Genomic DNA, 25,088 nt, shown 5'->3' on the forward strand with positions numbered 1-25,088 from the left:
TATCGAATTTATCGAGCCGCCGCTTTAGTTGTAATTTTCTTAGCAAAAATGGTTACAGAATCAAACATATTTTCTAGATTTAATGTTTTCATCATCATTTTTGTGTGTGCGTGTGTTTTTTAAAAAGAATTCGGCTACGATTCGGAAATTACATTAGGTAAATAGCACCTTCTTACATCGGCGGCATTGATTTATCGTGTGCCATTTCCCGATTAAGTTTTGCGTGAAATTCGTTCATTAATTACGATTTCGAACTTTAAGAGCCGCTACCTAACACAACAGTGCGGATTTAAGAGAAGTCAGATCCTTTAGGAACAGCTTTGAGCCCTTCTATTTAACAGCGTCGTGATTTATAAGAGCTTTGCCATTCAGTGGCAAATCAAATCCTTCCTTAATCTCCGACAATGTCACTTCTTAAAGTAAAAAAAATTTTTCCCCCTGTTACGTTGCGTTTCTCTCTCCATTCTTAAAGTTTTAGAAGATGGAAAGGCCTGTTACACGTAATTCTTTGGGGTTCGGGAGTTTTTAATGCCTCGAGAACGTAAAAAAATACAATTTATAAATTGCCGGTTTTCTGTACTAGCGCAGACTTTATTATGAACGGCATAAAAGTTAATTTCTAATTAAGAGCGAGAGTAATATGTGTAAACACGATATTATGAAACATTTGCTGATAAATTAGTCAGTCGAATTTGAAAGAAAAATGAAGTGTAATAAAAACAAAACAGCAGTAAAAGTTAAAAAATTCTTATAAGAACTTCATAAATTCTTCTCCAATGAATTTTTCATTTGAAGAGTGACTCAACAGCAGCCGTTTTTTAGAAAATGAAGTGAAAAAAGTTACGGCAAACATTTAAGACGTAACTGTAAATAAATGATGTCCAGAGGAGTTGTTGCATGAAGTGTAATATGCAGTAATCAAGTGTAACACGAGGCAAAATTGAGCCGAAGTTATTTAGAATCTGATCTAAATCGTGCAGAAACCGATTATATGCAGAGAGATGCTATTTCGAGCGTTTGCACTGAGAATATCAATAAATTGTCATTTACAGCAATTGTTCTAATTTCTTTTTTTCTTTTATTTTTGTCGGAAATGGATCACTACACGTCAAATTCTGCTTTACATACAGCATTTTACTTTTTAAAAATTACTAGACACGAGTTTATTTTTTCCTGATTCGATTGCTGAATTTTTTTAGTGTAGAGTTTCGTAAAATCTTCTACTTAAATTACATTAATTGCATTACATTATCCGAAACAGATAGAGGCATTTAGTCCGACCCAGGGCACAGAGTGAATCCAGAATAGTCTTTTATATAAAAAAAACATGATACGAAAGTGACGTAAATTAAATTTCTCTTCGATAAGTGGTGAAGAATCTATTTTTATTTTATTGATTTTATTCATATAATATATATATAGGCCTATATATATATATATATATATTTTACTTTCGAAGAGGGAAGCGTAGCGTATTTATAACTGGCTTAAACTCTATGTCATTTCTCGTATGTCCTTATATTATTTTCATTTTCGATTATTAATATTTTTGCTCATTTCAGTTGAATGCTAGTCTAAAAGCATAATTAATTTGTTTTCACAACATTGCAATGAACTCGGATTAACTTTATATCATACATTTAATACCTGAACATATAAGTTTGTTAATCAGGCACTTCGGGACCAGAATGGTGCCAGATTACCGAACGTTTTTGTATTTTCGCAAAATTCCATAATTTATATGCAATAGTGGATCCAGAAATCTTTAGCATAAAGAAAACAATTTGCCTTACAAAATTTTTTACTACTTGAGGTATCCGACTTTACTCGCGATAAACCTCCAGAAGGGGTTTCCCACCTCTAAATTCGAACGTTGCAGATATTGCCGTATCTTTTGTACTGAACGCACGTTGCTGTATGCTTCCGATTTGTTTACGTACGCTCTTTAAAATCAGTGCATGACTATACTGCGTTAAGATTGATAGAAAAACCTGAAAAGTCCGTTAATGAACACGTTACTGTACAAAATCAACATTTGCAATGATTTGTGTTCGTATATCTACTAGACATGTACTGTATCTATTGTATACGATAAACAAAACGAATGCTCTCAGAATGAGAAACCTGTTTTTTAAGTTATCGGATACTTTCAGAGGGTGCCAGATTACCAGGCATTCCGGATTAACGAATCTTTGCACGAAACTGATGTCCATTCAGTATTAAACGCTCTATGATTTTTTCATTATAAATCTCATTTACGGCAGAATAGAAAAGTAGAGAATGAACGTAGTTGTTTGATATCGTTATGCAATTATGAGAAGCAGTCCCCGGAGGAGGATGCTGTTGATATAGTACAAACTGTACTTCGAATGCAACGAGCCCAGAGTGGCACGTTTCGATCCTCTAGAGAATCTCGAGAAACCAATGGCACGGCTCGTAATATACCAAATATATTAAATTTGTGTTCGGAAAGTTTACAACAACACGAATATTAATTTATATCGTAACAATTTGAATCTATTAACTACTTAATGTATCCTTTCTTTATATAAGAGTTAAATGGAACCATTAGTGAATCTAAAAGCTCTAATCTAGGTTTTTGTTCCGACTTTTTAAAAATGGATGCGGTGTGTGCAGCGAATTGCAGGTGTTCGAGAACACCGTTTACTCGCCTAAATCATTATTATAAATAAATAAGTTTCTAAATAAATAATTATAAGTTATCGTTAACTGTTAGAAAACTTTTAACCGATGTTTGATATGGGCACACCCATTTGTCAGTTGCCTTCATTTTTCGAGAGAAACGAAGATTACCACTCGATTTTTTCTTTTAAAAAGACTGATTAATCAAAGCATTTATTTCTTAAAAATGAATAGAACAAACTCTTTATATAATTCATTTTCTTTACATTAACCTGTTCTTTCTATAGATTAATATCGGTAATAGCCTTAAAGTATTGGATTCAATGATGCGTTAATGCAATTTCCGTTTCATTTGTTCGTAATTAAACTAATGTAGGTTATTAAATTTATTCAATAAAAGGAAAGATTAGTTATAGATTTCTTTTTCTTTTTTTTCTTACAAATATTTTAAGAAAATTGATTTCTTTCTTCAGGTGTTTGAGTCCAAGATCCAGGTACTTCTACGAGCCGTGCCCTTTTCCGGCCGAAGGTAAGTTACTCTCTAGAGAATTAAAATATATTTATGACCGTTTTCGTGTAACGTGTGACGACAAAAGAGTGACAACTTTACAATTGTCCCACGTGTTATTGTTTGAAATTGATAGATTGAGTCCGGGTGCGGTTCCGACCTTTCTATGATTAACGAATGCAGAAGTCATGGCAACCGAATTGTTTATTGAGGGATATTAGGAATTTGTGTCAATGGCGTGGTTTCTGCTCGTATATTACCGAATTACGGCTTGTGGAATTAACGAACGAAAGATTGATCGAAATCTAAGTTAGTTTAGATAACTTAGCCTTTTACCTGTTGTCTGATAATTATCCTTAAACCCTTGGGAAATTCACTCAGCTGATATATAGTTTTACATATCCTTAAGGAATTTTATAACGACACGAATCGTTATTTTACTTTCTTCGTGACTGTATTATAATTCAATAAGATACTTTACTTTAATAAGATAATGAAATATAATGTTTTTTTTTTTTTTTTCCCTATCTTTAATAAAGGCATATCAGATTTTATTATCATGTTACTTTGCAATCCATTTTGTCTTTTTATTTTCTAATTTAAAAGGAAAATAGCTTATTTTTTATTTGTTTTGCTTTTAGAAAAATACAACTTAATAAGGAAACAAAATAAATAAAAAGCAATTTTTGTTTTATATTAAAAAAAATTATCTTTGCAATCTGCTTATAATGAACCTGTTAAAGCTAGCATAGCTTTAAAGCCTTTGTTCTATTTTATTTAAAATTATTTTTACATTATTTTTTTAAAAAACATTATAAAAAGATGTAGATATATATTAATAAAATTTATAAATTAATTCATTAAATATGCTGAAATTGAAATTAAAGTTTTTAAAGTACAGTACAGTACATTGATCCTAATTAACATATTAATCATTTTAGTTGTTGTGTTGCATTGATTTTCTTTCTGTATTTTAAAATAGTAATTTATTTTGAATGGTTAGTTAAATCAATAATATTTTGATGAATTTCTAAAAATGAAGAAGTAATTTTAAATATTTATATTAAAAAGAAACAAAAAGTAATAGTATTTCAAAATCCTATTTTCAGAATTAATGTCGAAAGATTATTTAAGTGATATAGAAATAAAATCAATAGTTTTCGTAAAGTTTTTTTTATGAAGTAATAAAAATTGTTTTTCTTCAATTTATCTTTGTGTTATTTGAGCAGAATTTTAAATAATGCAGTTCATTACTATGTATTTTGACATAGAAACAAAATTAAATTATTGGCAAATTTTTTTTTTATGATGGTTACCAATAGAACTATAAAATGATCATGTAAATACATAATATATAGAACGACTCAAAATTCAAGAGTGTATTATGATATTTAGTGAAAGTTTTAGGTTGTGTGAGGCTCTAGATAGTGTTAATTTATGAGACTGCCTTCCTTTTGTATAAGTTTATATAACATAAACCTCATGTCACATGATATTTGATATTCTATCAGGTATAGGATTTTAGCTATCACTGAAATCACTGAACTGTATTGGAGAGCATGTATTAGTGTGTTTGTGAAGTGCCTAAAATTGTGAACCATAAGCAAAAGTCTAGGTTTACCTATGCCTAAAACAATTGGTGATGTTGTTATAGGAGGATATGGATTTTATATAAAGATCTCTAAAGCTGAGTATCATATACAAAATCCGTGTGTTCAATATAAAAAGTGAATTAAGTGATCAACATAAAGCATTCAATATTACTAATACTGTTGTTTTATGATTCATATAACAATTTTATTTATTTTATCATCATATTGTCAAGATATTTACTAAAATTGAAATAATGTTTAGATAAGTGCAGAAAAAAATTCTTGGTTAAAATTTGAAGTATGGTAATTTATTCCCTGGCAAACAGAATGATTTACACAAGTAATTTATCTTCATAAATAATAATATCAATTTTTTATTATTTTAATGAACTAATTACTGAATAATAGTGATAAAATGAAAATGTTCTTTAATCATCATATTATTTATGGGATAATTCATTAAATGCTACTTATGGAAATGCATTAATAAATTTTCACTTTAATAGTTTGATAAAATTATTAAGTTTTATTAAACTGTTAAAAAGTTTTTAAATAGTTACAAACAAAGTGAATTTAATTTTAAACATAATTTAATTTTGATAGTGTAATTACCATATATAATTTTAATTTGTTGCTGTGTTGTTTATATAATATCAGATTATGTTTAAAAGTTAGTGTTGGAATAAGCCTAGGCATGAATCCATAAGGGACAGGAGGGACATAGCCCCCAATTTTTTCTATCAGCAAACTGTATATAATATACTGTATATATGTAGTGTAGTATAAAATAAAAATATGTATATTTCTTAGAAGGAAATATACATATTTTTATTTTATACTACACTACAAAAATTAGGAGTAGAAACATATACAGTATACAAATAGGTAAACCTTATTTTTTATATCCACTCAAAAGTCCAACAATAAAAAATTTTTTTTACTCATTGTCATTGGCCATCCCCAATATATATACAGATCGACACCTAAGGAAATAAGTATAAATAATTGTTATAATATTGGCAAAAAACAAATTATCATAGCTTACTGTAGCATATATTAATCCAAATATTTATTCTTAAATATTAAATTAACATATTTATAAGATATTTAGTATTTATAACAGTAGATCACCATTTTAACAACATGAAAAGCTTTCATAAAGTGAGTCTTCTTCTTTGATATAAGCTCTGTGTAATAACTTCAGATTATATTCCTGAAGATAAGAGTTTTAACTATACAATAATACAGAGATGGCCAATAAAAAGAATACACACTTAAATATAACATTTCAAAATCCGTAATAGAAAATTTGTCTTAAAATAAGGGGCTATAAAATAGAGCCTAATATACTTAATTTTGATAATATTTAAAGAAGGATATGATGTTTTTATTATCATCAAAATTTTTTATTTATTTATTTATTACTACAGTAGAGCGTCGATAAGTGGAACCAATTGGAGACTGGGGTCCTTCCAGTTAATGATTTGTTCCAGTTTCCGACTTTGTACGAAAAAATACATTAACCTGTCCGATGTTCAAATTTTTCTCCGTTGCGTATCGCTTCCTGTTGAATTTTCGTCGATTTTAAGCTTAACGAAAATTTTTATAATAATAATCGAGGCTATCGTATCGTTAAAAATTATTTCTGCATTTTGTACAAACAAAATAAATATATTAAAGAATATAAAAAAACATGAAAATTATACTTTAGAAGTAAATTTAGTATCAAAAACATTCGATTCAGCACGACACAGTCCGACTGAAAATCGTTCCACTTTCCGGCCATTCCACTTACCGACGTTCCACTTATCGACGCTCTACTGTATTGTCTTTGTAATTTTTCTTTCAGAAAATAAATTAACATTGAAACAATTTTATTATAATCTGTTTGAATGTTAGTTTATTTTATATTGTTGATGTTAAGCTTTAATATATATATTGGGGATGTTAAACTTTAATAAAACTTTTTGTTAAATTTTATTACAAATTATTTGAATACTAGATTAGTTAATGTTCAAGATGAATAAATATATAATTGTATTAGTTTCGTAATGAACTGTATAATTATTATACATTTTGTTTATTTATTTCATATTATTTATATAAATATTTGAAAATTTTGTATTGTACAGCAAAATTATTTATTGTGAACAACGTATAGTTTTAATCATCTATTATGCTTAATGCTGTTATTAAACATAGTTTTTAAATCATTATAATTTTAGCTAGAGTGCTATTATATTATATATAAATTATATTACATAATATAAAAATAATAAATACTCAGGTTTATGACCTAATTGGTCTGGAAAACTGCTGTTAAGTGATTCATTGTAAATTACATTTAAATTTTCCATAGATTATGGTATATCATAAATTGATGTTCTGTTTCTGGAAATAAACTTTAAATTATATAATATCTCATGGTGAAATCATAAAAAAAAATGTGGCATCTAAATATTGTATATTATATAATAAACAGAAAATTTATTCTGGTAACATTGGGGTGAGGTGAAACTAGTGATCATAAAGTAAAGATATTTTTTAGCAAAGAGTATTTATAATTTTATATAATTATATCCTTGAGTATATTTTTTAAATAAAATATAATATAAATATTCTATAACCAAGTAGATTAATTAAATTTTGAATCATATCTTTACAGGTATATACTTCAAAATTTTCCAAAACTAAATAAATGTCAGTGTTTTAATTTTTAAAAAATTACACATATCTAAATTGTTCATATGTAAAGATATTTAAACCCTAATACTGTAAGTCTAAAAAAAAATCAAAACCAGATTCAGCAAATACAAAATATATTTTTACAATTTTAAAATAAATACAGTGTAGTTTGATTATGAAATGTGTCATTATCTATTCATTTGATTGCATTTTGTTTATATTCTGTTTGTCATCATTTATTGTTAAATGTATTAGGTTTGCAATAAATATTTATTCATGTATTGTATGATACCTGACACTAGGAAATTCCCTAAACATTAATTCCAGAAAAATTGTTTTATCAGTAATTACAGTTTATAAATAGAAATAATTATAGATTTGTATAAATGAAGTATTCAATGAACCTTAATTTTATTTTGAAGTAATAATTATAATAAAAAATAATTGAAAAATTTATTTTTTGTTTTTATATGTTTTTTAATACAAATTAAAAATGATAGGCTACTATTAATAATTTCAATTAATTTTTTATTTTTCTCATCTGTTCATATAAACCATTAATGTAAGACAATTCCATTTGGTTAGAAATCGAATTTATATGTAACTATAAATAGTATTGAATATTAAATTATATAGTGTATAATGAAATATGAACCAAATTAAGTTTTGACTGAAAGCTATTAAGTTGAACATAAATATCAGTCTGAAATATTAAGCTATTTGAAAAGTAATTGAAAAGCTTTCTGTTATTGTTGGTTATCATTTTTATATCTATTTTTTTAAGGTTAACTGAAATGGAATTTTATAATTTATTATTTATTAATATAATGTATTCACATTCATTTTTTTACAAATTAGTGGAAATGAAATGTTATAGGCCTACTATTAGGAGGGAACTTAAGCCCCCATTGACACAATAAAATTAATTTATTCAAACTTCAAAATGTTTTTAAAAGTATTATGATCATCAATATGGTTTATCAGACCATCTGCAACACAATCATCATGCACTTGTTAATATAAAGTCCTTATTAAGTATTTAAATATTTTTAATTTTTGAATTAGCCCCTGTGGGTTCTCCTGCATCTATCCCTGCTCACTATAAATTTTAATATTAATTTATTTTCATTTTTGTTATAAAAATATAACAGATGTCATTGCTTTTGGGCTACAATTTGAAAAAATTGTAGACCTATAAATTGCCACTGTTGTCTGTCCATCTTTCCTTAATCTTGAGAACGGAGTTAGGTAGATAAAAGATGAGACCAGATATAGAAACCTTAGGGGCAGGAGGCCATAGTTTACTATATATGAACTTCTGGTTTGCACTGGAAATCATGTTATTTCAATTCAAACATTTTCTCTTCAAAGGTGTTAGATAGATGACCAGCATGACTCTATTGTTAAAGGAAAAGTATGATGTATAGGGGAAAGCCACTACTAATTTGAGGTGGAAAGCATATATTTTAAATCAAATAAATTAAAAATATGATTAAAAATTGCAGCCCGGCATTGTGACGATGTCACAATATTTGCTCATATTGTAATACATTTTTGTTTCTAGGGGTATTGTTCAATGTTTTTTATTTACAAAAAATAAAAAATATAAGAAAACAGTCATATGTTGTTTAAAAGTAAAATGCAAAATATACTAGCTTTTGTTTTTTATTTTATTTATTTATTTTTGACACTTTATATTCTGTTCATATTAAGAGGGCATTTTTGTTAAGCCCAACAGGGTTTAGACAGGCCAATGGGGTAACCTGGTGATGAGGGCTGGGACTGAACATGCACAGAAAAAACCATCCCCAAAAAATTTATGGGGTTTTTTTGACCTGACCAGATTTGTTTCCAGGTCCCTCAGAGCAGTACACTTACTCCTTAACCAATTGGCTATGAGGCTATCACTTAACTTTTGATATATAACTTGCATTACATTGTTGAAAACAGTTAATTATCACAGCATTAATCAACTTCAAAGAGAAGCTGGTAATGTTGATGATAATTATGCTTTTAACAAAAATGTACACAAAGAATTTTGCATTATTGCTATAACTTAATAATTTTATCATAAGTACAGAACATGCTTTAAATTAGCAATATTAAGGCACTGGAAATTTTTGATGATAACAGAAATTTGTGGAAATTTACAGTGACAAACTGCTTTGAGTCCTGAGTTATCTTATAATAGCTTGTTTATGTATATATTTATATAGATTATGAATTTAAAACATTTGAATTTATTCACATATCAAAGAATTATTAGAGCTTAATTTTTAAAATTATTCCAGTATAAGGTGTTTAAGTACCAGTAATTTTTTTTATCTCTGTACAAGGCTAAATGAAACATTTTTGTGTCTAGTGAAAAACTCTGCATATGTGCTATTTAGAACAAGATATTGTTTTATAATTAAGATCAGACAGAAATGTTTAAAGTTCTTGATTCAGAGTAATTATTAAGATTATTATTTTCCTCCATAATCAGTTATTTTTTATTTTTTTAATATAAAGAAATGAATATTTTAATATATATTATTATTTAGAAATTTAAAAATAACTGTGATTATTATATAAAGTAAACTAGTTATAGTTATTTTTAAAGTTTATGTAATAACATAAGATTCTACTCTTATCATCTAGTATTAAAATTCATTCAGTATTATTTATTTTTTTAATTACAAAAAATTTTGTGCAATTCTTAAAATATAACATAATATTTTATATTACATGATTTACTTTACACTCAGATTTCTTTCATTTATTGTAATTCAACAGATTAAATATTAATTGTAAAGCCAATATATATATTAAAATCTGTAGAATGGTATTATTGCATATTTATATATTTTGTCATCTCTATATACACACATACAGGATTTTTAAAATTCCTTTTATTTCTCTAGGAAAATATTTAAAGCTGCAAAATCTAACAGATTTATATTGATTTTATACATTCTTTTATTCAGCTATTTCTTATTAAATATTTGATTATTTAAAATTTAAATTTCTGAATTTAATACAAAAATTTAAACTTCAAAAAACTAAACTAGGACTATTTCATACAAAAATATTTTTGATTAACATTTCGTTCATATCAGCTGATAAAAGAAAACATAATAGAATTATATCTTAACAATGTAAATAGATATATACATAAAACTATGAAAATAGATTTTAATATTTTCTTCTGTATTAATTAAAAAATATATATTTATTTTGATTTTAGCAATTTTCCTGTCAGGTAAATAAAACATCTATGAATTGAAAAGTTTTATTATTCCTTATAATTATCTAAAAAACTAAAGATATTATTCTGTTTTTTTATGTTCAAGGGATATTTTTATAGTTTATCAACAAATAAATTATACAAAATTACATTTTTAAATAAACAGTTTTCTTATATAATTATTCTTATTACTAATTATCTCTTTTAGTATTTAAAATATGTAAATGTATAAATACCATTTTATAGATTTTTATATTATAGTTCCAATATGATAGCTACAAAACAATAAGAAATAAAATTTCAGAAGATTTATATTTATATTGTATTTGGATTTTAAGATTTATTGTATTGTATTGTATTGTACTTGGAATTTTAGGATTGTAATAAGTAATAGTTCTTGATCACATAGTAGCTATAATAAATTATGTTAAACTTAAGTAAAACAGTCAGTTTTATTTTTACTACTAAGAAATGGATACAAAATGATTTTAGATTGTAATTAAGTTATAATGTATTTTAACATTACACTAAAATTCTAGATACATAAAAACCTGATGACTGTCATTTAAAAAAAAGTACCATATTTTCATGCATATAGCATTGCTGGAATGAAAACAAAGCCTTTGCATATATCCTCTGATGGATAGCACTAGGGTGGGGTGAGAGTGGATGTCAGCCCACTGTGAAATCTCCTTACCAACCTGTCTATCTACCTGAAATAATTTATTCAAATCTACCTGTATGGACCATTATTGAGGGTTTCTTTAAATATGAATTGATTGTTTGCCAAGTAATTACATTACATATTTCTCATTAAAGTTTTTTCACTTACATGTCTTACTAAAAGTCGATCATTAAATTTTGAAATTTTGTTTGTTTAATGATAAAATGTGAAGATAACAATGTTCAACCCCACTCTGCCCTCCCAGAATGAAAATCTACTGTACAGTACCTCATGCCTATGAAGTAACCTTTGCTCTGAAGGTTCAAGTTTCTAATTGCAATTTTAAAATTGGCATATAACTTGCCCAACCCTTTTAGATTATTTTTTAAACACAGATAACTTCCAGGTTATAGGCTACACATCAAAATATATTGTTTATACTCTTAAAACTTCACTGGATTAAAAAATGTGTTCTTTATTTTCTGATTTTATTTCATTTTGACATTACAAAAGAGCTCAATTAATTTCAAGAAATATATTGGTTTTATATCTGTTTAGAAAGTTCAGTCTTAGTATTTTGTTTTTTGTTTGATGATGCATATATGTTATGATAAAAATTGTTTAATAAATCAGAATTATAAAATGATGTTTAAACATCTATTTGGTTAAATTTTATTTGATTTTCTAAAACAAATATATATCTCTAACCTAAATTCAGTAAGATTTTAAAAGAACTCTTATGATAAGATTAAGTAAAGAAAATCAAGTTTAAATTTAGAAGTGAATAGTACGGTTATTTATTTAATGCTTTTGGGGATGCCCCATCTATGTAATCTACATTAGAACAATGAGATATTTACATCAGAAAACTTAAAAAAGCTACAAATTCCTATCATTTAAGACTTACACAGCAGTTTTATGTAACAGACAGTATGGTTCTTATAAAAAACCAAGTAGGGGATTGGTTAGTCATTTAAGCTCCGTTTTTGTTTAGATTCTAAAGATGGGAACATTCTCAAAAGCATTAAATAAATAGCAGTATTGTTGAAATCTAAATTTAAGTCTAATTTATTTACTTAATCTAACTTAAATGTGTAAAAAGCTTATAAGGATTTAAGTTAATTATTTAGCTTAAATTTTTATCACTTTATTATCATTGAAATAGTTAAGCTAATAATACTGATAGTAATATAACTTTGTTTTGCTTAACATTTTTGTTCTGAAAATGGAATAAGTTATTTTTGAAAGCATTTAATATTGAAATAAATTGGTATTGTTTAAATTATAAATAAAAAATAGTCAGAACAATTAAATTTTATTTGAAGTTCTGTCTTTTGTTTTATTTATAGTATGCTTTAAATATCTTGAACCAATTTATTTGTAATTGATAATAAGATTTTCAACTAAAAGTTATTGTTTTATTTGAATAAATTTTTAGAGTATAAAATTTAATTGCATTTATACTTATTAAAATATATTTTCCAGTTTAAAAATTATCTAATCAATTATTTCTTAATGAAAAAGTTACTCCGTTGTATAGTTAATATAAAACACTAATCACATACAATGTACTTAAAAGTATGTTGATCTTATCTGAAAACAAAAAAAATCTGAGACAGAAAAAAAGACACCAAGTACAGGTTACGGTTTACTCTGGAAACTTATCTAAACATGAATCTGATATTAATTAATGTATCACAGTAATAATTTTATCAATTAATTAGCCTGAGCATTTCAAAATACATGCAGTTTAAAATTATTGAATGAATTTGTCTAGCTACTGAATGTTTATGACATATTGCAGCAATAACTTTATCAAGTATAAGTTAATATTAATCAGATTTGGTTAACACTTCCTGTATTTAGTCCTGCATTTTGTTCCTCTTTACAACTCACATTATTTTTTAAATACCAAGAATTTTTAAGAACTAAATCATATGACATTACTGCTGTTTCTTATGACATTGTGCAAATATGATTGTATTATATGTAACATTTTATGTGCAAAATGACAAGTTTTTTAACCCCCATATGAAAGACTAAGGACAGATCCTATTCTAAAAAGAATTTAAGCATCATATATTTTCTATACAATCAATCAATCTTTTTCATTACCATTTTAGGGATACTCCTAATATGTCATATAAATAAATAATGTGTATATTTATTTAAAATTATATATCTGTAATTGTTAATATATTGGCATATATTTTTATGATAAAATTTAACTTCCAGCATCTATAGAACAAAATGACATGTGAATACTTGATATTAAGTGTCACTTGCCTATTTTTTTGAAAGTTATTATTATTATTAATTTGTTTTACACTATTTTGAGTTATAATGTTTACTTTGCCTTGCTATCAATTACTTTATTAAAATATTTTGATATATAAATTAATTGTAAATAATATATAATTCTAATATTGTTTACAAGGAAATGTAAAGACTATTGTAAAATGATATGAAACATAGTTGGCTGAAGGCAATTAAGGTTGGATTTAATAGTGATGTATGTATGTATATATATATATACATATACACATATACTATTAAATCTGTTTAAGCTGGTTATTCAGGTTCTGTTTTGAACAGGATTTGCCATACACTGTTGAAATTTAGATAAATACCTTAACTTTATCATAACCAGAAAAAAAGAAATACTTATAAAACCCAGAATCAGACATTAATTACTGCACAAATATGGGATTTCCACTGCACAATTCAAAATTTCCATTATACATTTTGTGTCCAGTTGCATGTTAGTATATGCTCTGGTCTTAAGAACAAATAGTACAGATTAGTTCTATTGAAATCATGAAATGATTTCAAGAGAACAAATCTGTACTATTTGTCAGCCAATGGAGAGTATTACCTTCATGGTAATGCTCTTTGTTAGGTCAATAGAAATAGTGAGATTAAACAGACTTAGCTAAATTAGTAGTTAAATTATGGTGATAAAAAGCCAGTGCATGCAAAGTAGAATAATTTTGTTGAAAGCTAAACTGTTATTTGATAATACTAATACATTTTTAAAATGAACAAATTAAAGTAATTATTAAAAACTTTTTTAGATATCTTTGCAATAGTAGGGTAAATTATGACAATAGGGTAGTAGTTGCTGATATGAATTCTGTTTCCTGTTTTATGGATAAGTGTCACTAAATTATACTAGTATTATTAGTGTCATTAAATTAGTACTAGTAAAACTAGTACTTTATTAGTAGTACTTTAGTAGTACTAATTTAGTACTAAAATTAGTACTAAATTAGAGTAATTAATAATATATCATAAACAAAGCTAATATAATCACATTTCTATTAATTAAATACAAAGATGTACCATAAATGTCTGGCATATTAATAGAAATGTGAAAAATAATATGATAAATTTTATCATTATCAGTTTCCTTAAAGACAAAAGAGTTTTGATTACTGTAACTATCTCTACAATAACTTAAGTCAATGTTTTCAGGACTCTTAGTAAACAACTCTGTACTAGAGCCCACAAGAGTTAAAATAGTCAGCAAAAGCATTAACAATTTCAGCAGAGGATTCAGAATAACATCCCAAAAAACAATTTTATTTATATAATCCTTATTACTATTATTAATAACAGTATAGGGAAGCCTATAACAATTATTTTAAATAATTTTTTCTTTTTAATATCAATGAACTTTTTATTATATCATCTTTGCTTATCTACTATTATCTGCTTTCTAATGGATTGAGTAATTTCATTAATTTCTTGTTTAAATTGTTGTTTCTCTTCAGGTTTACTAATTTTTAGTTTGGAAAATAACTTCATTTTATATTTTCCATAAATAGCTTCTGTGTTTAAGAGAATAAAGATTTAGGAATATGTTCCTAATTTACAGGAATTTTTATAGCCATTATAAATGTAAGGAATATTCTTATTAATAAAATACAATAATACGCCAGAGAGTAAATCAATTGCCAAACTAACATATTTTATATCAGTATCAAAGTGCGTGTGCTACTACCCCCTGGAAGGCAAGGAGCAGTAGGCGTGTTAGCAGGCAAGAAAGACAAAAATTTGTTTTGAAACAAACAAAAGAAAATATAAAAAATATATTCACTAAAAAGGGTGGTAGTCCAAAGAATTTGGGAAACAGTGTTTTATATGATAAATGTAATCCCAGGCAAATAAAACACTAAATGCATTATGCATTTAGTGTTTTAAAACAGAACTTAAATGATGTATAAGAAAACAGATTATGATTTGACTATGAGAATTAAAGTGTGTTTACCTAATTTGAACTTTATCTGGTAAAAAGAACATGATAAATAAATGATCACTTAGATGGTATTGTAGAACTTTAAATTCAATTTCTGTAGAACTACTTAACACATAGTCCAGCAGAGATTCTTGGTCTTCAGTTACTCTAGTTGGGAAATCCAAATTAGTCACTATATGTTGTAAGCAGAGACTTTCCAGTTCTAAGATACTGTACTTAAATTATCTGATTTAAGAAGAGCAATATTGTAGTCAGTTAATAAATAAATGTATTTTAAGTAGAAATATTGGTAGTTAAAATATCCAAATTAAAATATATTCCCTCAGCACACTGGGTCGATTAAAAAACAGTACTCACATCAAAAACCAATAACCGGTGCAAAAACTTCCAAAAATCAAACGTTTTCGACTCCCCTTCTGGGATCTTCGTTGGGGTTTCAACAGAAAACAAATAAACCTGGCGAAGATCCCAGAAGGGGAGTCGAAAACATTTGATTTTTGGAAGTTTTCGCACCAGTTATTGGTTTTTGATGTGAGTACTGTTTTTCCAAATTTAAATGTTTAATTCATGGACATTTGTAAACTACGGATATTAGAGTTTGCACAGTGCAAAAAGTTTTACCTCAACCTTACCTTGTGACATCACAAAAGTTAGAGGAGCTACATTAAGGGCAAAAATTATGAGTGCCCTTTATAAAAATAATATGTGGTCTGCTCTAAGTTGTTAATGGTTGATGTGAGTCATATTTTATATTCATCTCAGTGTGCTGTGCAGTTATGTAAGTTGTTCATGCTCCTTAAATTATAACTGTTTTTAGATTAAAGATACTAATACATATATTTCAATATTTTGTTGTGAGTCAAATAACTGATTTTTGGTATGGAAATCATTGTGGCCGCCAGCGCCAGAGATCCCGAATACTGCCTGGCAACACTTGCCATCGAGATGTTGGCTGGCAACTTGTGAAAAAGAGGCGCAAAAGTTTGCGGGTTTTTGCCTGGATGTTGGCCGAGGATGTCGGTGACAGTTCTCACCTTTTTAATAAAGTTTTTTTGTTACTGTTCGTGTTTGTCTGCTTAGTTCTAAAGATCAGTAGGATCGGATGACAAACCATGTTTATTTACTTTTCATACTTATGACATCAAAAAATATTGTAATTATAAGAAATTGCAGAACTTCTCTTGTCTTTTAAAATCAGGTCCCTTAGCCTTATGTAATGAGATCATTAGGTAAGGTTAAGGAACCTTAAGAAGAATATGCAAACTTCTTATTAAATGTTTTTTGTAATATAAGTTAGAATGTCCAATTTATAATCTGTGAAAATAAGTACTTCCACTAACTAATTGTTACATTCTGACTATTCCGCCATATTTTAGTTCTGGTCTTTGTTTTTTCTATTATACTTCCAGGAAAGAAATCAACGACAATAGTTTGGTATAAGTCCAGGATTCAGTAAAAGCTAACAAATTCCAACAGAGTATTTCTGTCAAATTAAATTTAATTGAGACATTTTTAAATGTATGCTTCTAACATTTGCATTAAAAAAAATTACATAATGCATTTACTCTATCCTTAGAAGACATTTCAGTACATAATCATATCATGTTAAACATTGCAGATCTAAAATGGAAGTACAGTAGTGAACCGAAAATCGGAATCAATTGGGGACTGGGTTGTTCAGATTAGGGATTTGTTTCGATTACGGTTTATGTACAAAAAAATATATTAACCTGTCCGATGTTCAAATTTTTCTCCTTTGCGTGTCGCTTCGTGTTGAATTTTCATCGATTTTTAGCCCAACGAAAATTTTTATAATAATAATCGGGGCTATCGTATCGTTAAAAATTATTTCTGCATTTTGTACAAACAAAATAAATATATTGAAGAATATAAACACATTAAAATTATACTTTAGAAGTAAATTTAGTATCAAAAACGTTCGATTCGGCACGACACAGTCCGACTGAAAATCGTGCCGATTACCGGCGATTCCTATTACCGGGGTTCCGATTTACGAGTCTCTACTGTAATTTGAATGGCAGGAGAATTTTATATTAGAAAAGATCATATTACTTCATTACATGTCCAATCAGCAGTTATCTTTTATTGTTTTATTAATCTATTTTCATATTTGTTCAATCATCAGAAAGAGCTTGCATATATAGACACACATACACACATACACACATATAGACAACTGTTATGATCTGAGATTTATGCTGTCGTTTAGTTTATTAACATTAGCATGTAGTAGATCAACATAATCATAATGAAATCTTTCTGTATGCACTACAAGGTTCAAAATATCAAAGAACCTACCATTACACCAGAGTTTGTAAAATATAAACTTCATTAAATGTCAGTGTTGAACATTATTTTTGTTTTGCATACTGCAAAACAAAAATAATTTCAACAATAGATAATAATTAGTATAAAACTCAAATACAGTTGAACCTGTTTATCTTGAATCTTACAGGAATTAGAAACAGAGGTTTGTACACAGTAAACAGTAATAGGTTTGATTAGAATTACAGTATTGTATTAACACAATAGCAAATACAGTAGATACCAGCATTAGGTATAAATAAAACATTTGACATACCTTAACAGAAATAGTTTGCAAATAGTTTCTGATGTCTGACTTTCTTCAACCAATAAGATACAAGATAAACTCATAACTAGAGAAAAAGAGCATTAACTGCAACTATGTACTATATTGCAAGGTATTTAACTCTATTACAATTTATGCTATCAAAATGTAGTCGCTGAGCTTTGAATTTGTAATTGACACTTCATTCCATAATTTGATAGAGGTTTTGGGGAAAAATTATTTGAGATAAACATGGAAAATATATAGAATTTAGACTGAAAATGCAGGGAAAAAATAAATTTTGATATAAAGAGGTTTTTGAGATAAACATGTTTGAGATAGGCAGGTTCAACTGTATTACTGATTTCAGATTCAGTAATTTAAAACAATAGAATTGATTATTAGTACAATTTACAAAATTACAATTATTTAAAATCTCAAACAATTAACCTGATTAGAGAAAAGAATCTAGCAGAAAAACCTTTAATCAGCACCAAAATCAATTAAGCACTTACAATTCAATGGTTATACACTGACCAGCAAAAGTAAAGACTAACCTGTGTCAGTTTGAAAATGTTCTTATTTTATAAAAAGTTACCAATTTTTAGAGTAACATTTTATGAACAGTGTCAAAAACCATAAAAATAGTAATGAGTGAAAAAAAACCTCTTTTTAAAGCCAGATGGCCAATGCAACTGAGGTTTCATTCTACTGCTCTAGGGGACCCAAAATTGAATCCAGGTGAGCAATCAAGAATTTTTTATAGACAGTCTATACTGTTCCCTACCCCTTCCACCCTCCATATGGATCTGGCTGAACTTGCAATGGGTTTGATTAAAATACCTTTATAGTGCCTGCAGGACAGAAAGACAAATGGAACAAATTTAATCTAGCAGGAATGAAAATAATTCAGATTACAATTAAGTGTGTCAACTTCTTACGAGGAAAAAGAGAGAAGCTAAAACAAAAACATACAGCTCCTTGTTTATTTTTCAAGACATTTCCAAACAATTTTCATTTTCTGAACATTTTTTTATATTGAACATGCTTACAAAAATAAAATGCTTCTTAAATTGTGTTTCTATCTGTTTACGAAAATAAAGTAAAATATTAATTAGTATTTTTAATGATACTTAAACCTTAAATTAGTGGAATGAAATTTCATTCATTATTCAAATGTCAGTATGAAATTATACAAATAAAGTTCTAATTGGAAAGTGTCAAGATGGCCACTGAGATTTCTCATAACTCAACCCCAAAACAAAATAACTGAAACAAAAAGGAAAAGTAATTAAATATTACTATAAATAAAAATTCTCTCTTTTGCTACTTCACAACACTACAAGATAAAAAGTTTATCATCCTGTATTTTAGTGGAACATAATCTATACAGAAAATTTTCTTCCAACATTCTTTGTTAGTATTGGCAGTGCCATCTATATCTACAAGTATGAGTTCTAAATTATGTGAAAAGTGTTGATAAAATTATATGAATGCATCTTTGTAACTAATGAAAGATTAACTATAATAATAAATTTTGAATGTAGATACTGATATATAAATAGGTCTAGTACGGTGTACTGTGTTCAAAATACAATAGATCCTGCTTTTATGATCTAATTGATTCTTTGAAAACTATCCAGAAAGACATAAAGCAGACTATCATCTTTCCCATAAGCTCAGTAATGAGATTACTAATTCCTGGAAATACAGTTTTACTTTCAAAAATACAGCATGTAATAAATGTAACATTTTGTGCAATCATAATAGAAAATTTATATCAGTTGTAAGAACAGGATTGTAAAATGAGTTGTCATAAAACAGCTGTTCAAATGTGTTCTATCAATAAAAGCAACCAGTTTTATCTAATGATAATTTCATCAATAGATATAATATTATAGATATAAATGATATAATATTAGGACCAGTTATACTCTGTAGTTGGTTGATAGATGATGCTAGTTTTCAGATAAGAAAAAATATTAATTATATCTTGATGTATCATAGAGTTCAGATTATATATATGATATGGTTATGACATTAAGTTGAAATAACAAGCTGACTATGGTGTTGATCATAAATGACATGATATATTACTAAAATCTTATTAGATTATCAAAAGATAAAAAGCAGAATTTACACAGATAATACAAATATGTAATGATGCATTTTGCTCCTTCGGAAGTGCTGATTCCAGACATCATTGTTATTTTGATGCAAGAATTACATAAGTGACAAATGTGAATTAATATCTGTTGCCTGCAACAAAGCACATTTTACAGATTTATTAAATTGAATAATTTCAAATAAATGGATAGTTAAACTATACAATATGCTTATGCTTGCTTTCAGAGAATGCAGTAGATATTTATTCATTATTTAAAGATTTTTATATACAATAGCTAAGATTGTTAACACTGTTATGTAATGTAAAATGAGCTTTAACTCTTTAAAATAATATTACTTAGACTCTATGCATGCTACAAATTTGAGCATGAGTTGTTTTTTTTTGTAGCATCTTTTGATTGAAGCATTTACAATACAAGTATAACTCTTATATAATATGGTAAGTTAGCTTCTTATAAATTTTTGTATAACGTGAAACCATGTTATATAGAACTAATAGTCAGTATGAAAAGGGTATGATGTGAACTCTGAATGATGGATTTGCCACCCCCAGTTATAGACTGCCCTGTATGAGCAAATCAAGAATCCTTTTTTGTTCATACAGGGGATGTCTAACTCTGGGACCATATGTGTACTATACTGTACAGTGCATGCAACTCTTCGTGAGATACTCTGCTTCAAAAGTCAGTTTTTACTGTGAACCAGTATACTCCATGCTCTGCATCAGTCAAGGCTCACTGTTGTTCATCTTGACAAACATTCTGCATGTAGTCATGTGCCTCAGTGCTCACTGTCACTCATGCCTCAGTGTTCACATGGGAGCAAGCCCCCCCACACCCCTAAAATTATATAACATCAAGTACTCCATAGTCAAGTGGGCTAATCAAAGCTGGCATAATCACATGGGCTAAATAGTTAAATGCAATAGTCTTAGTGGGATGACGTGACTCTTGATCACATGTCACCTGGAAGTAGGCTGATTAGTTCTATATATACTGTATTTTACGGACTATTAAGACGCTATGGACTATAAGACACACCTCAATTTTTAAACAATTTTTAAAAAAAGTACCTATAAGACGCTACGGACTATAAGATGCACCTGAATTTTGGAGGCAATTTTTCGAAGAAAAAAGTGTGTCATATAGTCTGTAAAATACGGTATAACATGGAAGTAGGATGATTTAGGGGGGAGGCTGTATCTCACAAAGAGTCATTTGTAGTGGTGTGGTCCTTTGACTTTTTTGCTTCTATAGGTATGGTCCCAACCATCTTATTCAGTGGTATAATTGTACCTGAAAAGTTGGATTAAATTCTGAAAAGTACACCATTTATTTTTACAACTTGAAAATTTAATTTTTGTTTAAAATAATAACCAAATAAATGTCTTACAAACTGTTTTAATTTTCTTCCTCTTTATTGCTGCTAAAATAGACAAACAAGAACATTTTGTTACAGAAATTTTCACCAGCAAGAGCAGTTTTAATTTTCTGTTCAGTTTTCTTTATGGTCTGAATTTTTGCTTCATTTAAATTTTAAATTTTGCAACATATTCAATGGAACTTTTCTTTTTTTCTTAAGATAATCCAAAATTTGTATTTTGATTCTAAAGAAATAAAATTTCTTTTGAGTATGCTTATTTACCCTCATTAGGAATAAATTTAAGACTAAAATTTATTTTATAATAAAAAGGTGATTTCAATATGGCTCTTAAAAACAAGGTTTAGTAATACATACATGGAAAAATTTCTTAGGTTATTTTGGTTTTTATATGATTGTTTATAAAAATCTTAAGTCATGAACTGCACACTTTAGTTACAATTTTTAATGGTCTTAGACAAATGCAAGTTTAATAGCAAAGAACTTATCACAAGGACTTTTTAATTTTTCATTTTTATTTATTTATTTATTTATTTTATTTGCATAACTGCTAATGAATCAACAGGAGGTATTCAAAAAACAGAGGAAATGTTGAGAAATTACATCCAACATATTATAACAGTGTTTTTCCATCACAAAAACTCAAACATGCCATATGAGAAGTTTACCATATTTCTCTAACCATGTTGGAATGAAACTGTTATAAAATTACCAAAATTATACAGGGATTGTCTGTATATTAATGTAACAATGCCTTATGAAATTTTTTTTAATATGAAAAAGATATGTTCATTTGATATGGTTGCAGACACAAACATTGTTATGTTACTGGAGCCTGGTATATATATTGTATTTTTTCTACATATATTTCTGAATAGTTTTTCATTCTATCCAGATACTATGGAAAAATAAATTGTTTCACATTTCTTAATTAGTTGATGAGATATATATTCTACTATAGGACCTTCACAGATATTCTTTTGACAATATATTCCACAAAGGGAATATTTATAGAATGTTTATGATTAGGTAAGACAATTTTTTAAGAAATATTGTGAGGTTGCTGACAGGGGTGGAAATATCAAAAGGGTCGAGGGGTCATAACTATCGTATGTGGGAGTGAAATATTCACTGAGACAGGTTTCCATTGTTTAAACCATTTAATAAAATATAAAATTTTCTTACAGCATTTCCTTATTTTAAGTTGTATCACAAGACAGAGTGAGGATAATGTCCGAATGTTCAGGTTTTCTTTCCCTGCAGTTTGGCAAAGACAGCAAAAAGATTGATGGCCCTGGGGTGCACAGCACAACTTCAGGCATTTTCCTCCGACAAACTGGTGAACCTGGATGGCACAGGGTAACTTGGTAGAGGAGGTTTGTTCTCTCTATGTTGGAAAAATTTCTTTTTGAACTTCTCCAGAAGCTCACACGTCCAAGATGGGAGCACTACGAACCAAGAATGTCACATTCTTGATTTGTGTGTTTTTATAAGTTTTACCCCCAAAGTCGTCTTTTGATCGGTCTTTCATCATCATCTGGTGACAACTTAAAACCTTTCAGAGGGTGCAAGAGAGGTCAACTTCGTGACTAAACCTGATTCCTCTCTAATCATATTTCCCCCGACTTTGGTCTTTTCTACACAATTCATCCTTTGTTTTAATATTTTATAAAAAAAAAATCTTCGTTGTTCAAACAAGACCTTTAATTCTTCCCTTTCGTGTCTGAAAAGGAGACCTTTAATTTCTCAATTGATTGTCCCCATTTGGACCACCAAATCGACTTTTGTCTGGGACCTCACAATGTTCTTGAAGTAAGAAGATTACTGTTTGTGTATGATTTCTGAAATAATACATAATAGTGTATATATGAAATTCTATATACACTATTATAGTTTGAAAAATTATTTTAAAATTCTTATTCCAATTATTTAAAACTTAAAAGATGTATCAAGATATGATAAGTTATTAAATGTTCCTAATTAAGTTTCCTATCCATGAATTGTTAAATATTAATGGATAAATAATGTATGAACAGTTTACTAGGCATGAAAATTTTGTAGCCTTCATTTTTCCTTACAGAAGAATTTATTTGAAAAATCTGTATTGGATTCAAATTTCCAATTGTCTGTTTGATTGATTATGTGAGTCTTCTCTGGAGTTTAGTTTGAAAAATTGAGATTCTTGCTTAGTCAGTCAATTCTGTTATATAGTATGGATGCAATATAGATACTATCAATCAGTCTATTGTCAATCTACTACTGTATTATCAGTCAACTAACTGTTTGATTATCCCAGATTACCATTTGATTTAGATTTATTTAATGAAAATGCATGTATAATGTTTGTTTACATTCATAAATTACATTTTGACTTTAATTCAGCAATTTTTATTCATTGATCAATTTTTTATATTTTTTAATTTTTGAGGTAAAATTAAGAGGAATAGTATGCCAGTTGCAAAAGTGTTCCAAATTGTATCAATGACTTATTTAAGATTTAAAGTATTACTATAGGAATGTAAAAAAAATATGGTATAGATGAAATTTTGCATTAGATTTATCAACTCTTTCTCTATAAAGTGGATTCTAAATAATTTTATACCTTGTCAGAATTTTCTTGTAATGAAAGGATATATTAATAGATTGTTATAAGTAGAAAAGTTGCAATATGTTAATAATATTGTAACACATGTATCAATAAGTTGAATCAAAATTACAAAATTTTTATTGAATGATATTGAATAAAAGTTCATAATTGAAACATGACCACATCCATCCTTTCCACATGCAGCATTTCAAAAGTTTGCATATTAAAAGCTGTTTTTTTTTGAGACAGTAAATGTTGTGATATAAAATCATGACCATTTATGCCTTAGTAATTTCTCTAAACAGGAACACTATGGTTGCACTGTATGCATTTTATTACATTTGTTTTATATAATACTGTAATTTTTATTCATATTTTCTTATCTTGATTACATTTTGTTACAAGACAAGCAAAAAGTTTTTGATTCATATTAATGTTAAAGATGTTAACTTATTTTCAAGTTTTAATCAGTAGGAGCATTCTAAAAACTGAAAATTCAGTATAGTTGACTGTGTAGTCAACTACCAGAAGGGGTGTTGCATAATAATTTTTCCCATTACTACGAGTGAGGCAAGTTGTTATTCTTATCTTCCATTCCAAACCTAATAACTGGTGCAAAACAATTATATTCTGGCTAACGTTTTCGGTCCCTCCACTGAGACCTTCCTCAAGCCTATATTTCTTCTTAAACGATCTTTTTCAAAACGATTTTCGAAACAATCGAACCTTAAAAATTTTCCATTATGCACGTGCCACCCTATTAAATCGAAAAAAATCGAACAATTCTGAATCAAAGCGTTGAAAAACTTCCGTAAATCTTCCAAATCC

At 27.5% G+C, this 25,088-nt stretch overlaps 1 protein-coding gene across 2 annotated transcripts in view; it reads left to right on the top strand.

The window, feature by feature from the left end:
* Positions 1-25,088, top strand: part of LOC136979908 (SAM and SH3 domain-containing protein 1-like) — a 133,647-nt gene that overhangs the window by 14,377 nt on the left and 94,182 nt on the right. Inside the window, exon 4 of one of the 2 annotated variants that reach the window (XM_067275941.1) lies at positions 3,117-3,172. In XM_067275941.1, coding sequence (XP_067132042.1) covers positions 3,117-3,172 — 56 coding nt within the window. Of the gene's footprint in view, positions 1-3,116; positions 3,173-3,193; positions 3,461-25,088 lie in introns of those variants that run through there. The other variant, XM_067275942.1, reaches the window with a different exon arrangement.

Source organism: Centruroides vittatus, unplaced genomic scaffold (genome assembly GCF_030686945.1).
Source record: "Centruroides vittatus isolate TY-2023 unplaced genomic scaffold, ASM3068694v2 contig_651, whole genome shotgun sequence".
Taxonomy (NCBI): Eukaryota; Metazoa; Arthropoda; class Arachnida; order Scorpiones; family Buthidae; genus Centruroides; species Centruroides vittatus.